At 46.2% G+C, this 20325-nt stretch overlaps 1 protein-coding gene across 10 annotated transcripts in view; it reads right to left on the bottom strand.

Moving 5' to 3' along the window:
* The window catches only part of Mink1 (misshapen like kinase 1), a 51286-nt gene that overhangs the window by 17734 nt on the left and 13227 nt on the right, over window positions 1–20325 (bottom strand). For all 10 annotated transcript variants that reach the window (XM_071602962.1, XM_027922595.2, XM_027922596.2 and 7 more), the window contains exon 2: window positions 1437–1502. In XM_071602962.1, the coding sequence (XP_071459063.1) occupies window positions 1437–1502 (66 nt within the window). The remainder of the gene's footprint in view (window positions 1–1436; window positions 1503–20325) is intronic.

Here is a 20325-nt window from a genome sequence, read left to right as displayed (position 1 = left end):
ACCTGAGTCACTGGGGCCAACAGAGCTCCTTAGACTGGACTGCCAAGCTACAAAGATGAAACCCCTCCTATAAAAAACTCAAGAGTGATTGTCATTTATGTCATTTATTCCACAGATTGAAAGCTAGAGTGGGAGAGAAAGATACTTCTCCATTCCAATGGAGGTAGCTGGGGGAGGGGCTGTCCCCTCACCTCTGTGAGGCAGAGTGCCGGGTGCTTTCTTGGCACGCCTACTCTAGACAGGAGGCCTCTCCAGGATCATCCCACCCCAAGGTTTTTTATTGGTTGTCAACAGGGAAAGAATAGAGACACAACTAAAGATCTTAAGGAACTTGGGGAAACAGGGACCCAGAGGGGCATAATGACTCCGTCACTAGTCTTAATGGGCGGAAACTTCCCCTTTTTAACTCCCAGTTGTTCCCTATCCACCCCATCCTTCTAAAATTCCTAGGAGAAGCCATCAAAGGCTTAGACAGGAAAGTCCAAGGCTTCCTGAGAAGCGGAGGGAAGGGGAAGGCAGCCACTTGTGCAGATGGACCTGGGTACTGCCAGCCCATGGATTATTTTTGTCCTCCGCAGCCATTCAAGACCCCAATCCCAGACAAACAGAAGCACACAGAGCTACTATTTCCATGGCAACAACTAGGCAAGAGATGGGGAAGGGTGCCTGTTTCCCAAGGCTTACAAGGGAAGGAAGGCAAAAGAAAGTCAAGTGGTCCCAGTGACCCAATAAACAAAGAGAGGACTTGTGAAAATGCCAAGTGCTGTGTTTGGAGACAAAGAAGCAGGCTGTGTGTTCTAGGAGGCTGCTAGCACTCTTAACATCTCCACTCCCTTTCCCCCAATCCAAGTGTGGACAGTGGTCAGGCCATGTGAGAAGGCTGGGTTAAAAAGTACCATCAGTGGCTGAGAAAATGCCACTTCTGTGCAGGAGAAGGCAGACTCATAAGCAGAAGACCTGAGCTCTGGCTCCAGCTCTGTTGCACGAAGGTGTAGGAGGTCATGAAGCCACTTCCCCTCTGCAGAAGGCTACCTATAAGGGTCACCAACCCCAATTCCTGGGTCTCTTTGTGGTCTTCGGAGGAGTCAAAACATCATCTCTGGTCTGAGTTCTGAATTCCCAGATGACCTCTGACACCCAACTATGCTCCCCACTGCCTCCCTGGCTCCTCCCACTTCCTGTCCCACAGCCACCCAGCTGCAGACCTGTTCCTGTCCTGCCAGAGACCAGTTCTACACTGAGAGGAGAGCCCAGTCACATGCCCCACTTCTTGCAGCTGTTCTCTTTGCTCTCCTCTTTCTTGGGTCTTTTCTTTCCCCCCAGCCTCTGTAATTACCTGTAGCACCCCTCAAATCTCCAGAACTAGAAAGTACTTCGTCCATTTGAGAGGGCCTTGCAAATGTGGAGGTCACACTTCTGCACGATTAGAATCTCACCTTGTACACCTGTCCATAGGTTCCATTGCCAACCACCTCCACCAGCTCAAAGATTCCAGCAGGGTCCTGGGAAAAGGGGACAGGAGGGACACAGAAATAACAAAGTGTCAACACTTCAGAAAAGGACTCTGATGCTAGAGGGGAAAAGAGGGGTGTTCTGTCAGATGATGAAGGGTATATGAGAATGTCACTGGGGGGCTCGCAGGGCAACTATGGTGGCCAGCTTGCCCTGCCCCTGGATGGTTCAGAGTTCATGTTCTATGGGAAAAGTCAGGAAGGAGCTGTTAGGAGGGAGCATGGAAGTCAACCCAGATGGATTTTCAAAGACACTGAGCAGCTCTACTGCATCCGCACCTGCAAATGAGGAGGTGAAGGACCCACCTCTGGGGTTGGTGAAAACTTTAAGTGATGTAATACTCATAAAATGCCAAGACGGAGTCTGGCACAGAGCGTGTGCTCAATAAACGTTAATTACCATCATTATTATTTTATTTTAAAGGCAGGGATGAAGAAAGCTAGCAGGGTGCACGAGGGGCTAGTAAGAATTCCTTCTCCTCTAGTCCTTTTCTCCCCTTCCTAGTCCTCCTGAGACTGGGGGTTTCAAGGCCAGGGTTGGAGGCACTTTGGGGCAGGTGAAAGAAACTCCAGGGAGGGAAAGAACAGATGTCGGTTAGAAAGGGCCCCTGGTGGACAAATGAGCAGGGAGAACTCCCTGTTCCTCCTCTTTTGAGCCAAGCAGTGCCAGGAGGAGAGGGCCCAGGGCTGAACAAAGCCTCTAAGAGGCTCTTGGGTCTGCTGGGCCATAGCAGGCAGCCTGGCCTCAGAGGCACAGCTGCCATGGCTGGGCTGAGGCCACCCACACACTCCAGGCAGGACATTTTTTTTTTTTTTTTTTTTTTTTTGAGAGAAGCTAGCAGGTGGAGCTGCAAGCTGGAGAGAGGCCCTAGCAATGTCATTGCTCCTGCAGCTCCTGTGGAAAGGGCAGGTCCTTCTCCACCACTGCAGGGATAGGGAGGGGAGGCAGAGTGAGGACGGCACCTGAGAATAAACTCTCCAGGAAACACCCGGGCCCCTGTGCTGATCATATATAATCCAAGACCCCCTTCTCCCTCATTCTGAACACTAACAAGGTTTCTGAAAAAATAAAAACACAAGAAAATAAACCTCACAAGCAAGGCAAGCATACCCTTTATCCACCGATGTGAGCATACAAAACAAGAGTCAGGCATGGTGGAGACATAGCTCAAGGATTTGAAAGAATGTCCTCACTGAACTCGGTGCACTTTCTAGAGAGGAACTAGAGGGCAGGAATGGCTCCCTGAACCTGCCCCATCACAGCATGTGGCACATTCAGCAACTGCATTTACAGGTCTGCAAACTCCTGGGGAAAAGACCCATGTTCTCATCTCTCATTAAGGCTGTCCAGCACCCAGCCCAGGCCTGGCATTTGGCAGCCTGAGAGGAACTGCGAGCCTGCCCCAGAGGGCACTTGACAGAAGTTGGAGACCTCCCAGGGGCTCTGATGGGGTCTGGGCTGACCAGGCCAAGAACCTCATGGGGTATGTTCAATTATTTTGCTTCTATTGAAGTTATTACTAAAAAATCTTTTACTAGTTTGTCTAAAAAAATCAGTAAGGTTCACAGTAAAGAGGCATCATTGGGGTGGAGGGCAAATGAGAGGTTTGTCTGCATCTGAGAACTGCAAGAAACCTGGAAGAAGTTCTCATGTCTAACTACAACGCCAGACTTAGAGCTTTGAGGAGAACACACTTCCCTAAAGATCTCCCCAAGGGCTGGGCATGGTGGCACATTCCTATAATCCCAGTGGTTCTGGACGTTAATGCAGGAGGATCACAAGTTCAAAACCAGCCTCAGCAATGTTGAGGTGCTAAGACACTCAGTGAGACCCCGACTCTAAATAAAATACAAAATAGGGGATGTGGCTCAGTGGTCAAGTGTCCTGGAGTTCAAGTCCCCAGTACCCCCCCCCCTTCCCCCCAAGTCTCCCCAAGATCCTGGCACAGCAACACACACCTATAGTCCCAGAAGCCCTGGAGACTAAAACAGTAGGACTGCAACTTCAAAGCCAGCCTCAGCAACCTAATGAGATCTTGGGGAACTTAGCAAGACCCTGTCTCAAAAATTTAAAAAAAGGGCCTCTCAAAATTTTTTTAAAAAGGCCCAAAGCCTCAGTGGTTAAGCATGCTTGGTTCAATCCCTGGTATAATGTGTATGTGTGTGTGTGTGTGTGTGTGTGTGTGTGTGTGTATCTCCCCAAGACAAGAGCTCATCCCTTCTGAAGCCTCACAACTTTCATAGTTGGGAAGTCCTTTCTTGAATCTAACTTTAATTCTGCAGTGGAGGGAGACAGAAAAAAGGATCAGGGTTGTGATTTTCTGAATGTTCCTGATCTAAGAGGGAAAATAATGATGGGCCTGCTAAAAGTACAGTGATATAGCACCACCTCCTAAAATCACTACAAATAAATCTTAACTTTGCAATCCTAATTTTCTTTTTTTTTTTTTTAAAGATTGCAGTAACTTATACTAAGAGAGAGGAGAGAGAGAGAGAGAGAGAGAGAGAGAGAATGAATTTTAATATTTATTTTTTAGTTCTCGGCGGACACAACATCTTTGTTTTGCATGTGGTGCTAAGGATCGAACCTGGGCCGCACGCATGTCAGGCAATCGCGCTACCGCTTGAGCCACATCCCCAGCCCATGCAATCCTAATTTTCAATCTGTCTCCTTCCTATATGTTTGGGGGGAACTAAGGAATGAGGTAATCTGAGGTCAGACATTGATATTCAATGGAGCCCCGCCCACTCTGCTTGTGGAACAGCAGCACATTTTCCCCATCAAAATCCACCCCTAGCATCGTGCTCTGCAGCTGCCCCTCCCTTCTCAGCATCACTGTCCCGTCTCCTTTCAAGTGTCCTGATTCACTCTCAATTCCTGCACCTGCCATGTCAGCCCTGTCCCTTCCGTCCTCCTCCGTGCAGCTCCTGTCCCTCCACAGCTCTTTTTGCTGCCACTGGCCAATTTGATCCTCCAAGCACAGTGCTCTCCTAATTGTCCCAGCACTGTCCCAGCTCCCCATTGCTGGAGGTCAGCCCGAGCAGCTCTGCTTGGAATCCACCCTGCTCTATCATGAACCAACCAGTGTCTGCATTTGCCCTGCACAGAGCTAGGCCCTAATGAGGGGATATCGATAAGAAAACCTTATTTCATTCATCCCTTAAATATTCATTAGGTACTAATTATGCAGCAACTCCTGAACTAGGCACCATGGGAGCTCAACCATGTATAAGAAGCATATCACCTCATCATTTTACAGATAGGCCAAGTATCCAAAATGGACATGTGGCGGTATGTCATAAGAGCAAATGAAGAAACTGGTATGGTGGAAAGAGCATGGGAGAGTGGCTTTCCAGTGAGAATTTGGGCATTAACCCTGTGTGTCTGGGACCTCATCTTCCTCCCACAAACTGAGAGGGAGTTGGACTGGGTAAAAAGCCTGTTTTATGGTTTCAGGGGAGAGAATTAAATTCTAGTTGGGAACGTCTGGCCATCTCCCTGGAGGGCTTTGGAGGCTGGTAAGTTTTCAACTAAAGAGAGGAACTAAAGAGCAGAGAAGGCCATGCGCCGCTGAGGGACAGCCAAGATTGAGATTAGGGGAGACGTGGGAGTACATGTCTATGGGGCATTTAAAAATAGGATCTGGAGATAAAGATTTGGAGAGAGATCTTGAGTGTGAAAGACATAAGACAAAATACTGAGGAACACTGTCCAGGGAAAGCAGAAAGGGAGAGCCAAGGCCAGCCTCAGAAGTAGCTGCAGGCTGCACACTAGAGGGCAGGTGAAGAGACACCAGGAGAGGGACGACCCTGGAGGCCATCCTGTAGGAAGGACAGGGTGAATGTGGCTCAAATGCTCCAGAGCAGTCAGAGGACACTGAGAAAACACCCCTGGCCTTAGCCTAGGGAACCTTTGTGGGAACTGCAGTTGCAAAAACAAGGCGGAGAGCAGGGGCCAGAGGAGGCAGGGAGCAATGAGGAAGTAGAGACTACAGGGGCAGCACCCTCTCTGGAGAGGCCAAACTTTGAGAGGAAGGGGAAATCAGATGATGCCTGGAGGAGGCAGCAGGGTCAGACAAGATGGTTTTCAAAATAGGGAAGAGTGTTCATGCCCGAGGAAGGAAACAAACCAAAAAGGGAGAATGAGAGAGGAACTGTTTTTTTTTAAATAATATATGTGTACATATAGTTTTTTTCTTGTTTGTTTTTATAGTGCAGGAGATTGAACCCAAGGCCTCACACGTACTAGGAAAGTGCTCTATCGCCGAGCTACAACCCCAGTCCAGGTGTACGCATATTTTTATTCCATAATATATAAATGATCTTTCTCTGGTTTGCAGTAGTGATAAAATCCAACAGTGCCTATTTCTCTCTTATTCAGATACCCATGGATTAGAATGCCCAGAGAGGTATAATACAATTCAGATTTGATTTTTGTGTTAATTAGGCTACAAATGTAGCCCTTCAAATATGGCGCCTCCATTCACCTCTTCAAAGGTGAGGGGTCTCCAGAAGGAGGTGCTCTGCTCCTGGGAAGCCCCCAGGCAGTCCTGGCTGGCCCTGGCACAGCTTTACAATGTGCTGTCAGTCTTGTCTAGCTCTTCTTCGTGATGCCCCCAATTCTGTTCTCCTCTCAGGAATCTGCTTTTTTTCTAGCCAGCTGTCGGAAGATAGGAAGAGATGATAACCAGAGCATGAGGATATCGCTGAGAAGAGCGAGAAAGGACAGGGAGAGATGAGAAGTGAATAGACAGTGGTCTCCTGAGGTCAAGAGGAAGGAAGATGAACGTCGTGGCGTATGCCTGTAATCCCAGCAATTTAGGAAGCTGAGACAGGAGGATTACATTTGAGAGTAGCCTGGTCAACTTAGCAAGACCTTGTCTCAAAAATAAAAGGGGCTTGGCTTTCTTTATTGATCTTATCCCTGCCCTGAGTTGAAATTTCTCAAGAACAAGACCAAGTAGGTACATTTAAAAGAATAATCTAACAATAAGACATTCCCACTTGGCACTTCGATTCAATATTGTACTGCAGGTTTTAGCCAGAATGATTAAAAAGAAAAAGAAATGAGAGGTATTTAGAGGCAGGCACAATGGCACATGCTGGGAATCTCAGCAAACTCAGGAGGCTGAGGCAGGAGATTGCAATTTCAGGGCCAGTCTGGGCAATTTAACAAGACCCTATCTCAAAATAAAAAATAAAATATACAACAGGCTGGGGATGTAGCTCAGTGGTAGAGTACTTGCCTAACATGTGTGAGGCTGAAAAGATTTTATTTAAAAAGTAAAAAGACAGCCAATAGGATGAGAGAAAACATTTTCAAATTATGTATCTAGGGGCTGGGGCTGGAGCTGGCTCAGCAGCAGAGCACTTGCCTAGCACGTGCAAAGCCCTGGGTTCGATCCTCAGCACCACATAAAAATAAGTAAACAGATAGATAGATAGATAAATAAATAAAGATAGTGTGTCCAACTACAACTAAAAAAAATTATGAATCCAATAAGGATTCTTACAATTCAATAATAAAAAGATAAATAGGGCTAAGGGTATAGTTTAGTGGTAGAGTATTGCCTAGTATTTATGAAGCTCTGGGTTTGATCTCCAAACACACACACACACAAAATGAAGATAAAAAGAAAGAGCCAGAAATGTAGCTCAGTGGTAGAGTGCTTGCCTAGCATGCACAAGGCCCTGGGTTCAATCCCAACATATATCAAAAAAATAAAGAAAAAACATCAATAGCCCAATTTATAAATGGGGAAACCCTTTAGCACTGTGGACCAGAGCCTGAGGTGGTCAGGGGCACCACCTGCAGACTATGGGTGAATGCTGGTTTTTGTATGCTGGCCATGCAGCTCTTGGGTTGGGGTGGGCTTTGAGGAGCCCGCCCCCCCCCCAGGGTCTTTCTGTCCCCTGATTCCCTAGGAGGCCTGGCACTGAGCAGAGGTGCTCTCCAAACAAGATTGCACACTCTGGGCAGCACTTATTGTGCCTGTGGGGTAGGGAGAGAGGGAAGTCTGAGCCAGGTAAACAAGTAAAATTAAAACAATAAGAAACGGGGAAAGGATCTGAATAGCTATTTCTTCAAAGAACTTATATTCAGTGGCCAAAAAGCACATGAGAAGTTGTTCAATATCTATAGTCATCAGGGAAATGCAAATCAAAACCACAATGAGAATACCACTTCACTCCCACTAGAATGGCTATAATCAAAAAGTTCGGACAATAACAAGTGTTGATGAGGATGAGGAGAAATTGGAACCCTTGTATATTGCTAGTGGGAATGTAAAATAGTTCAGGGCCCTTTGGAAAAAAGTCAGGAAGTTCCTCAAATGTTGAAGAGAGTTAACATTATGACTTAGCAATTCCACTTCTGGGCAGACTCTCAAAAGAACTGAAAGCCCATGAAATCTGTACATGAATGTTCACAGCAGCATTATTCATAAAATCCCCAAAGTAGAAAAAACAAGAATGTCTGTCAACTGCTGAGTGGATAAACGTGGTATGTGTGTGTGTATATATATATATATATATATATATATATACACACACACACACACACAGTGGAATATTACTGGCAATAAAAAGGAATGAAGTGCAGGACTAGAAGTGGTAACAGGAAAGAATCTTGACAGTGTTATGCTAATGAAAGAAACCAGTTACAAAAGGTCCACGTATTGTAGGACTCCATGTCCAAAAGAGGCAGATTCATAGAGACCTAAAGTAGATTAACGACTGCCTGTGGAAGGGGTGAGGGGGGAATGACAGCAGCTGCGAATGGGGGCTGGGTTTCACTTGGAGCTGATGAAAATATTCTGAAAGTAGATACTGTAATGTTTGTACAAATCTGCAAATCTACTAAAAACCACTTTAACAACCTTTAAAAGGGTGGAGTTTATGGCATATGAATTATATTGATGAAGTTTTATTAAAAATAACCCTAAGTGCTGGGCATGGTGGCACATGCCTGTAATCTCAGCAGCTCAGGAGGCAGGAGGATTGCAAGTTCAAAGCTTAGTAAGACCTGTTGCAAAATAAAAAAATAAAAAGGGCTGGGGATGTGGTTCAGAGGTTAAGTACCCCTGGGTGAGATCCCCCCACCCCACCCCCAAAAGACAAAAAAAAAAAAAAAACTTTAAAAAAAAAAGTATTTACCGTAGTGCTCAATAATTTATTTATTTAGTTATTTATTTTGGTACTGAGGACTGAACCCAGGAGCACTTAACCACTGAGTCACACCCCCCCAACCCTTTTTTGTATTTTATTAAAGACAGGTCTTCCCAGTGGCTGGGGAGGCTGAGGCAGGAGGATTGTGAGTTCAAAGCCAGCCTCAGCAACTTAGCAAAACTCTAAGCAACTCAGTGAGACCCTATCTCTAAATAAAATACAAAATAGGGCTGGGGATGTGGCTCAGTGGTGAAGTTCCCATGAGTTCAATCCCCGATATCCGTCCTGCCACCCCGAAAAAAAAAAAAAAAAAAAAGAACAGAGTCTTGCTGAGCTGCTGAGGCTGGCTTTGAACTCACAATCCTCCTACCTCAGCCTCCTAAAATGCTGGGATTATAGGCATGTGCCACTGCAGCCTGTGGGGAGTGGTGACTTGGCTCAGGATCTCTGACTGTCTCACAGCAGGAGTCTGTGCCTGGGCTGGGAACTTCCTGTACAAAGATGCAGGTCAAGATTGCCCAGTTGCTATGGTGATGTCCTGCTAAAAGATTTTATGCAAGGCATAGGACTATTGGTCTTGATCCTGAGTTCAGACACCAGCTGCCAGGGGTAGAGAATTATGAGCACAAAAAGGTAACTATAATCGGACTTTGTCCTTCAGCCTACCTGCATTGACAAAACTTTCTCACAGAAAACCCTTTTGATGATAGAACCTATATAATAAACATTCTAAGCTAGCTCTGGTCATTGTTCCTCCATCGGAGGATGGTGTCCCACATAGCTGGTCCCAGCATTCTCTCTATGTGTGTCTATCAGTCTTTTCTAATCCCCCATTGCCCCTTGCCAGTTTCTGAATTAATGGCCATGCAGGTTGTGGCAGCAATTGGCTTAATAAATTATTGATTAATGACAATTTCCATTCTAAGAAAGTTACCCTGCCAGGCACAGTGGTGCACACCTGTAATCCCAGCAGCTCAGGAGGTTGAGGCAGGAAGGCCACAAACTCAAAGTCAATCTCAGCAATTTAGCAAGGCTCCAAGCAACTTAGGGAAACCCTCTCTAAATCAAAAATAAAAAGGGCTTGGGGGTTGGGGTTGTAGTTCAGTGGTAGAGCGCTTGCCTTGCATGCATGAGGCCCTGGGTTTAATCCTCAGTACCACATAAAAAATAAATAAATAAAAATAAAAATATTGTGTCCATCTAATTTTTATATATATAATAAATATTAGCTCACTGGTTAAGTACCTCTGGGTTCAATCCCTGGTAACAAAAAAAAAAAAAAAGGAAAAAAAGTCCTGAGTCAAAAAGCAAATAATAACATATGATAACTCATATGATTAAGAATTTGATAATTTGGTTTCTATTCCTGGATTTTCCACAAACAGGCTGTGTTTTGGGGGCAAGTCACTTAAACTCTCTGGGTGTCCTTTTGATGCATCAAGAAAACTCTTCAATTCTACTAGAATTTCAGGTGTACGTCCACACTCCATGGAGCTGCCACCTTAATGCCTACTCCTTCCTTATTCTGTGTCACTGACTGCTAGGCTGGGGAACAGAAGAGTGAATAAACTGAGACAGCTCCTGCCATCCTGGTTTGCACAAAACAACTCTACAATTGATTATTTAAGGGGCTGGGGTTGTGGCTCAGTGGCAAAACACTTGCCTAGCATGTGTGAGGCACTGGGTTCAATTCTCAGCACCACATAAAATAAATAAATAAAATAAAAATATTGTGTCCAACTAGAACTTAAAAAAAATTGGCCCAAGCCACAAACAGAAAGCTGTCCCAGCACCTCATCTAAAAAGGCAGGCTATCACATGTCCCTTCCCCTGGCCCCGCCATTACAACTTAAAGAGATCTCCCACCTTTGCTATCTCAGAGTTTGCACTTACTGCCCACAATCCTCACTGCCCTTTAATAGTTATAATAACAAGCAGTTTTAAAGCATCTTCTTTGTTTCTGGTACTACCAAGTACTTGTATAATCTCAGCCAGATGTGGTGGTGCACACCTGTAATCCCAGCTACTTGGGAAGCTGAGGCAGAAGGATTATAAGTCCAAGGCCAACTTGGGCAACTCTAGTCCCCGTCTCAAATAAAAAAAATTTTAAAGGGCTGGGAATTATCTCAGTGGTAGAGTGTTTGCCTAACATATACAAGTCCCCAGCACTGGGGGGGAAAAAAAGTATAATCCCATAACTAACTTAGAGGTAGGTACAACAGTTACACTCATCTATAAACTCCTTCAAGTGAAGGAAAAATCAGAGCAATTACATGACTTGCCCAGGGTTACACACAGCTAGGAAGTGGTGGAGCCAGGATCTGGCCTCAAAAATCTGATCCCAAGGCCTACAGTGTGCTTTGCTTGGCTCACAGCTCCTGTGGCCTAAAGGACTGTGTTTTCAAACATTTGGTTCCCCTTCTTGCCTCAGTAAGAGTCCAAGAGATGGGTTCCTGACCTAAGGCAGCCCATCCAAGACTGAAGGAAACAATGACTTGAGGGCAAACTTCCCTTCAGCCATTCCAACCAGGTGGAAGATGCCAGATGGTACATGGACAGCCAGGACTACTGAGGCTTTATACCACAGGTAAAGGAGAGCAGAAGCTCTCAGTGAGCAAAGAGGGATGATGAACCTAGAGATCAAAGCATATGCAGTCAGAGAGGGGACAAGAGCTAGAGAGGGGACAAGAGCTACAGAGGAGACAGGAGTGGGAGAGTGAGCAAGTGAGTGATTTTAGACACCCCCTGCTGTTACCGTGAATCCAGAACCACCCTGCAATTCCAGTTCCAGAGAACCATCTACGCTGCAGTTCTGGTGCTCAGACTCTAACAAAATTCTTGACCTTAAATAAAAATAACGTTGACAGCCTGACACTGTAAAACAGGAGTTTTACAAAGACCAACTAATTTAATCCTCACAGAACTCCATAAGGTAGACAGTATTATTATTCTCACTTTACAGAAGAGGAAACTGAGACTCAGTGGAGGGAACCAACTTGCCCAACGTCAAACAGCCATCTCAGTGGTACAGCCAGTGTTTAGATGGTAACTGGGTTTCACATACAGTATGAGAGTTGGGCAGACTCATATTGATATGGGTGCTGAAATGAAAAATAATGGTAGAATTTTTTCCATGCCACTCTGTCTCTGTGACATACTCAGGATGCACAGTGAGCATGTGAAGCCAGTATATGAGTGCTTTCTTCCTCTCACTGTAGTTTTTTATTTAAGCATATCTTATCATCCAATATTTTACATATATTGAAATTATAGCCAGATGTGGTGGCATACACCTGTTATTCCAACAACTAGGAGTCTAAGGCAGGAGAATTGCAGGTTCGTGGCTATCCAGGGCAACTTAATAAGATCTTGCCTCAGAATAAAACACAAAAAGGGCTGGGATAAGCTGGTTGCAGTGGCACACACCTGTAATACCAGTGACTTGGAAAGCTGAGGCAGGAGGATTGCAGGTTTGAGACCAGCCTTAGCAACTTAGTGAGACCCTGTCTCAAAAAATAAAAAGGGTTTAGGGATGTGGTTTAGTAGTTAAGTGCCCCTGGGTTCAATTCTCAATACCAAAAATAATAATAATAACAGTAATAATAATAATAATAATAATAATAAAATAATAATAATAAATAGAAAGGGCTGGGGATATAGCTAGCTAACTGGTACAGCATTCATGTGGTGTGCATGAGGACCTGGGTTTGATCCCCAGTATGGAGGGTAAGGTGGGATTTTACATACTTATATTTTCTGGCTGATGAAGAGACTATGGAAAGAATCACAAGTGTTGGACCTACTTATTGAAGGGCGGAACTCTGAGACAACTGACACATCTTTTTGTGTGGTCAAAACAGTCAGCAAAGTTGGGGAGGTAGCTCAATGGCAGAGCATTTGCCTAGCAAGTATAAGGCCCTGGTTCAATCCCCAGCACAGGAAGTTGGTGGGGGGTAGGGGGAGGTGAGAATAATTTTTTAAAAATATTTTTTAGTTGTAGTTAGACACAATACATTTATTTATTTGTTTGTTTGTTTATTTATTTTTATGTGGTGCTGAGAATCGAAACCAGGGCCTTGCATGTGCTAGGCGAGTGCTCTATGCTGAGCCACAACCCCAGCCCCCGGAGGTGAGAATAATTTAAGGATATAGGACTGAAAGGATGGAAGAGATACAAAACTGGGTGGGTCAGAGAAACACATAGCCTGAGATGGGCAAAGGGGCAGAAGGGCGCAGGCACAGTAGGGTATGGACTGCCCCTCAGACTCTGCACCCCTGTCTTGAAGCCTCTTTTGATTATTGCTAGTGTGAGAGTCTCCCCAGCTAGAGCCCAACAATTCCTCAAGGCACTGCTTATGCTTCAGACTCTCCTCAGCACTGGGCAATGACAAGGACAGCATACTGATCCTTCCCAAGGCACCCACTTACACCTTCACCTTGGACTCTGCTTGCTAGAGCTGGTCAGGAAAGAATCAGACACAAGGCAAGGGCTTTACCACTGAGCTATACCTCTAGCGCAAAGACTTTATACCATCTAAAAACCTGGCGGGAGCTTTTAAGCTACCAACAAGCAGAGAAGAGAATTAATATCCTGAGAAAGTTACATGTGTAAAATATAAAGGGTTAGATTTGCTTGTGAAGCAACTGCAGGAGAAGCAGATAGGATAGGAAAACGGATCCCTCACTTTCTGCTGACCCATGAGTTTTATAATTATAGAAATTCAGAACTGGAAGGGTCCATTATGAATTCCAGAAGGTCCTGAGAGCTGCTAAAATGGTAGAAAAAATTAGAACCATAAAGACTGGGGGGAACTTTGGTTTGGGTCGAGGGGAGCAAGGGGGGGGTTGGGGCTGTGGAGATGGGAAGGACAGAAGAATGAGACAGACATTATTACCCTACATACATGTATGGTTACACTACTGGAGTGACTCTGCACCATGTACAGCCAGAGGAATTAAAAGCTGTACTCTGTTTGTGTCAATGTCAAAATTCTATTGTCATATACAATTAAAACACACACACACACACAAAAGAAAGAAAGAAAAGAAAGAGTTTGGTGTTAAAAAAAAAAAAAAAAAAGACTGGTGGGTGGGGGATGGAAATTCTTGGGAAAGAAGCATACAAAACCCTAGTGGAGACAAGGGAAGAACTGGTCTCGCCTATGCTTCGAGCCCAACAGTGATTTTTCATTCAGATATGCCCTGGCAGGTCCTGCTGCTGTAGCCAGTGCCTTTCCCAGGCAAGGTTCCATCCTATCCCAACAGCGGAAGAGTGCCAGGAGGTGGGTGGGACTGCCACAGGGTGTCGGGGACAGGAGGACAAGGCAGAGTGAACCAACTGTGAGGATGGGAGAGGGGGGACCCCACTTTCTGGGCTGCAGTCCCACCTGAGCACTCACAGGAGACAGGCTTCCTCCTGTCACCAACCGTGCCAGGACTCTACAGTGTGGGGAGAGACCCAGGGAAACTTCTGATAAGACAGAAACAGAAGGGAAGAGGGGGAGAACAGAACTAGGGGCCACCGGAGACAGAGAATGGGAACTTGTGGCATAAAGAGGGAAGCCAAGCCAAGCAACTCGCCCTGGAAGACAGGGCTGCCAAGGCCTACGCAGCCCTTGTTCTCTGGTTCCATTTCAGAGGAGACCAGGACTAGGCTGGGCTGAGAGGCTGGTCCTCCTCCCTCCTGGCTGAAAACAATAGGCCTGGTTTCCTAAGCTCTTCCTGTAAATCAGAGGGCCCACAGGAAGCGGAAGAGAGGGGCAAAGGCAGTAAAGTGCCAAGGGAAAGCTTGGAGGGGGGGGTTTTCACCTCCCATAAACTTGGCAGCTCCTTCAAAGCCGCCCCTCAAAACACCAACCATCCAAGTACTAAAACACTGCATTCTGTGAAAATGCTGGATTTTTGGTACTGGGGATGGACTAAACCCATGGGTGCTTTACCATTGCACTACACCTATCCCCAGTCTGTCTTTTATCTTTTGAGACAGGATCTTGCTAAATTGCTGAGGCTGGCCATGAATTTGTGCTCCTTCTGCCTCAGCCTCCCCAGCTGCTGGGATTACAGGTGTGCACCACCATGCCCAGTCAAATGCAGTTTTAAAGCCCATCCCCTAGTCCTCCTACCAACTGGATTAATAATCCTAATCTCCTTCTATGTGAGATTTTCTGATGCCACCACCAGGGAAGGGGCAAAAGTACTGGCAAAGACATGGAAACAGGGGCAAGTGTTCTGATCGAGGGGGTGGAGTCTCAGACAACCTTCAATTAGATATGAATAGCTAGAGGATGTGTGCAAGAGGAGAAAATACAGGGAGGGACTAGGAAGAAGACAGACTGGAAAAGAAAATGGGAGAGGGGAAGGGAGGCCAAGGGTAGGGAGGTGATAGGAAAAGTCCCAAGAGGTCACCCCCCACTTCCTACCCAGTAGAGATACCAGACACAGCCCCAAAGCAGAAGTCAGAAGTCTGCCAAGTGAATCAGGGGAGGATATAGTGTGACCCATAGGGCTTGGTGTGGAAAGCAGGCCCAAAGCCAAAGCATGAGAGTTTAAATATTCCTAGGGGGAGAAAGGAAGTAAATAGGGGACAGATACTTATTACAGCACCTCTTCACTGAGCCAATAACCAAAAGGAAGAAAGAATGGGTAGAGGCTGAAACCCTACCAGTTCCCTATTATCCATCATGCCCACTGATAAGCGACCCCCCCTCCCAATATTGCAGATTGAACTAAGAGGTACTCTACCTCTGAACCACATCCCCAGCCCTTTTTATTTTGAGACAAGGTCTTATTTTAACTTGTTGGGGCTGACCTCAAACATGCGATCCTCTTGCCTCAGTCTCCCAAGTTGCTGGGAATACAGGTAGGCATCCAGCCAAACAGAAGTCTTTAATACAGCCTTCTCCAAACTCCTTTTCCCAGCTTTCCTTACTGCCTGAAATAGACTCTCCACTCTGAGAGTCCTCCCTCTCACACTGTGGACTTCAATCAGACCCCTCTGTGCTGATTCTACACTGTGAAGTACCACTTCCTCTGTGTATCCACATTTTGAAGTGTTTTTATGGGAATGAAGCTCAAGAGGAAGGAAATCAAGTAGGCTTCAGGAGTAGATGGGAGGGAAAGAAGGCAGGAAATTTATATAGGGGAGGAATGGTGGTTATAAGCGACTCCTCCTGGGTCTCATAAGCCAGGATGTGTGAAACACGCACGCACACACACGCTTGCAGATACACGCAGAGGCAGAAACAAGTCAAGACGTGACACATCCATGAACGCAAATTCCATTCTCATCAGAAACCGGTCAGAGCAGAGGGGGCCCTGCCTGCAATGAGGAGGCTGGGAACCTGGCGTCCTAAGTTGGTTTTGCTGCCTCCATGTAAGGCTCCCCACAGACCTGGCAGCCTCAGACAGGGCCAGGTCTAGAGGTCTTTACAGAAGGAGAGGCCTACAGGAGGTGGTAACTGACATGTGGAGAGAGGAGAGAGCTTTTGGGAGCAGTGTGGAGTAGACAGGCAGTGGAGAAGGGAAGGCAGGAGGGAGAAGAGGGGACCAGAAATCCAGCAGCCTAGTGCTGGTTCTAAAATGGCCGCAGGCAAGGCAAGGACAGATGGTCCCTTTCTGATGCTGTGCTGGGGAAGGAGGGAAAGGGAAAAGGGAAAAATAAACACCATTACACTCAGGAATTTAAAAATAAACGGAAAAACCTAAAAGATAAACAGCCTGCTTCTGATGTTCTGTCTGTCTCCAGTGCCTTCTAGGAGAAAATAGAGCTGTAGGCCTGGGAGGCCAACCCCTAACCTTGGGTCAGGAGACTGCCAGAGGTCATTCTAGCCATCCTTCTGTCCCCAATCAGAAGATCTTGCAAAATCTTCTAGGCAGCCAAGATGTATCTTGCCTTTATCTCCCCAATCTTCCTTCCCAAGTCCCACCTTAGGTTGGTAAGGCCTTAGTTTTTTTTTTTTTTTTTTTTTTTGGGGGGGGGGCGGTACTGGGATTGAACTCAGGGGCACTTGACCACTGAACCACATCCCCAGCCCTATTTTGTATTTTATTTAGATCAGGGTCTCACTGAGTTGCTTAGCACCTCGCTTTTGCTGAGTCTGGTTTTGCACTCAAAATCCTCCTGCCTCAGCCTCCCGAGCTGCTGGATGACAGGCATGTACCACTGCGCTTGGCAAGGCCTTAGTTTTACACACAAGAGTCCCTGGGTTAAATCCCCAGCACCCAAAAAAACCCCAAAACAAAACAAACAAAAAAAGCATTTCTTTAAAATGTTACAAGCTGTCAGAGCAGTTAGAGTCTATCTCCTCCACAAGGATCAGTCTCTGTCCCTGGCCTGCAGAATTAATTTCATCACCTCACAGCTGTGGCCACCACCCCGTTGCCCAGTGCTTCACAATCTACAAGGTGCTTTCAGTCATTATCTCATTTGCACATCAAGCCTGCAAGGTGGCTGAGCAGGAATTATTACCCCATTTTACAGATGAGGAAACCAAGACCCTGACAAGCTAAAGTCACGGTAAAGCCAGAACTCAAGTCTGCTGAGACTTCTGATGGTAACACTACACTGCTGTTATGGCTAGCTTCCCCCTGCCGGTCATGGGCTCAAGAGATGAAGCTGCAGGTTCAGATGTGACTGCCTCACAGCTGACTATGTCAGGTGTGGTTTACTTTGGTGTCCTTGTGTTTCTTGCTGGTGTGAGTCAAGGCAAGGGGCAGGAGCCCCGCACTCTACCGCATCTTTCAGTTCTATGCCCACCCTTTCCTACTTCTGGGTCTTTGCACCTTTTCTTCCAAGTTCATCACTCTCCTCTTTACCAGGATGTCTTATGCCCATCCCTTTAGATCCCAGTTTGGACATTACCATCTCCAGTCCCTGCTCCTGCAGTACCTGAACCACCCATTTCATGATACCAATTACATTTTTGTGATTGATTTTTTGCTTGTCTGTCAACTCTGATAGACTAAGTTCTTGGAGGTCAAGGCCATACTCAAAGCCTATCTATGCAATGAATGAATATAGAAGTAAAAAAAAATTGGTGTTTCTAGAAAAACCTTCCTTGCTCCTTAAAGCAGTGGTTTCTAACACTAGTTTGGAGTTATTTCCATCCTTCCAAAATGATCCTTAAATATTCGCTTCAGTGCACTATGCCAACAACTAAAAGTGAATCCTTTTTGTCATGTGAATTAACACTCCATAATTCATTTGCTTGGTAAATAAGCATTACCAGAAAGTGGACTTTCTTAAAGGAGGAAACTCCTATATGATCAGCAAAACCCAAACAGAACATTAATAAAGGCCCAAACATCACCGAAGGCAACAAGGCAAGAAGAGATGAAGGGAAAGCCTCCTGGAGGAGAAGAGAGTTAAAGATGCTGGCAGAGGCTGGGTTGGGTGAGTAGGGTGGAAGGAGGCCCCATCTCAGAGGACAGCTTACTGGAAGGTTCAAAAGTGTAAAAGGAAGACTCAGGGTGGGTCCTCTCAGCTGAAGCAGAAAGCACGACAGGATGGTGGCGAGATGCAACTATAGGGGATGGTTAGTGTTCTTACTGTACTAACAACCAGAAGGCCTGGATGCTGGTTCTGATGTTTTCGTGCAGTTTAGGCAAACAAGCACATCATTTAAGCTCTCATGGTCTCTTGTCCTTATCTACCCAATCCCATGTCATAAAAATTCATTGATGTAGCCCAGTGCAGTGGTACCCGCCCCAGCAACTCTGGAGACTGAGGAAGGAGGATCTCAAGTCCAAGTCCAGACTGGGCAACTTATGGAGATGCTGTCTCAAAAGAAAAAAAGGTCTGGGAATGTAGCTCAGTGGCAAAGCACCCCTGGGTTCAAACCCTAGTACCTCCCACCAAAAAAAAATTCATTAATGTAAAAACATTCTGAAATCTATAAAGTGCTACAAATTTGCCTAGAGTCTTCGTGAAGAAATTGGCTCCCACAAAGCAGAGAAACTGTTAAGAGGTGATTTACTGGAACCATTGACATCAGTGGGACTTAGGGTGGAGAGCAGCAGGTCAGGAGAAAAGAAAGACAAAAAGTAGAGAGGGCAGGTGAGGGAGAAGAGAGGAAATAAGACCTGTGGCCTTGGAGGCAAGGCCCACTAGGGGCAGTCCCCAGGAGCAGGCACCAGGAAGAGCAGGAGAAGGCATGGTCTAGAAGCAGGAGGAGCAGGCAGGCAGGGAGATGCCAGGCCCCTTCAGGCTGCAGATACCAAGCTAACGGAGGAGGACAACACTAGTAATCAGGGGTTGGATAATAATAAGCTTTCTTCCTGCTGGTTTTCAATGGTAGCACAAACAAATCATTATACCTCATTGCCAACCTCCTACTGTTGGAGTCAGGTGTCCACAAATCTAAGGGGAAAAGACTAGGGAAGCTTCATGACCAAGAAAACCTGTGCCTTGTCTTACCCCCATGTTGCTTCTAATTTCAGAAGATATTTGGAGGCCATGAGAATTCGGAGAAGGAAGGTAGGGAACAGTGTCACAGGAGGTCAGAGAGGATGAAAAGGAGGAAGCACAGAGGTGCAAAGCTGAGTCAGTTGGAAGAAGAGAGGGTGGAGGGTGGGGCCGGTAGGAAGGTCTGAATCACGGACTTCAAAAGGAAGGACAAGGTTACTCTCCACAGTGTGGAGACCAGATATTCTCTGGCTCTGCCAAGAACCAACCCAGAATAAATTACAGCCCAAGGGATGTGGGTGAGACAGGAGGAGGAACTTCCTGACCAGCAGGATGGAGCAAGCATGTTCACACAACTTTTCACCAGCCCTGTCTCTCTTGTTTCTCCTAAGAAACCCTCTCTGATTCCTTTCATACCAACTCTGAAGGCCTGGTGAACCAGTTCTTGCATTCATTCAACGAACACTGAGTACCTGCCATGTGTCAGGCTCTGCTAGCTACTAGGGCAGGCACCAAATACAACAGAAACAGTTCTTTCCTCCATGGCCCTTACAGCCTAGTCAAGGAAGCAGAGATTAACAAGGACACATCAGCTGGGCGTGGTGGTGCATGCCTGTAATCCCAGCTACTTGGAGACTGAGGCAGGAAGTTTGCAAGTTTGAAGAGAGATTCTGTCTCAAAATAAAGAAGCAGCCAGGGATGTATCTCAATGATAGAGTGCTTGCCTAACATGTGTGAGGCCCTAGGTTCAATCCCTAGTTCCACTTTGTGTAAAACTGAAAGTACTGAGTACTATCAGAAAGATTAAAAGGAGGTTGTGATGGGGAAGAGGGCCTGGAAAGGCCTGCTAAGGAAGTGATATTTAAGGATAAGTAAGGATTAACCAAACAGAGGCCAGTGGTACAGAGGGCCCAAGGGGGCTCTAAGGCAGGAGAGAGGCTCTGGTCTCTAGGCAGCAGAGGAGCCAAGCATCTCTAACCACCGAGCCCTGAGTCTGCGCCTTTGATGACACTCTTTAGACATGTTTGTACGAATGTCTTGTTTCTCACAACCTATTTCACATATCCCAAGTCTATCCTCATCAGAATGTCCCCAGGGGTGAGGCACAGTCCTCTCAATCCCCACCATCTGAGTACTTCCTCTGGGTGGGTCGAGAGCTTTCACACAAAGCAGGATCAGAGGGACTGCCCGGTGACTGCCAGAATTCCTGACTCAGTGGGCAGGACAAACAGGAGTTTCATGTCA

The sequence above is a fragment of the Marmota flaviventris genome, chromosome 17 (assembly GCF_047511675.1).
Source record: "Marmota flaviventris isolate mMarFla1 chromosome 17, mMarFla1.hap1, whole genome shotgun sequence".
Taxonomy (NCBI): Eukaryota; Metazoa; Chordata; class Mammalia; order Rodentia; family Sciuridae; genus Marmota; species Marmota flaviventris.
The sequence above is the reverse complement of the archived record's forward strand: the minus strand, read 5'-3'. Positions and strand labels throughout refer to the sequence as shown.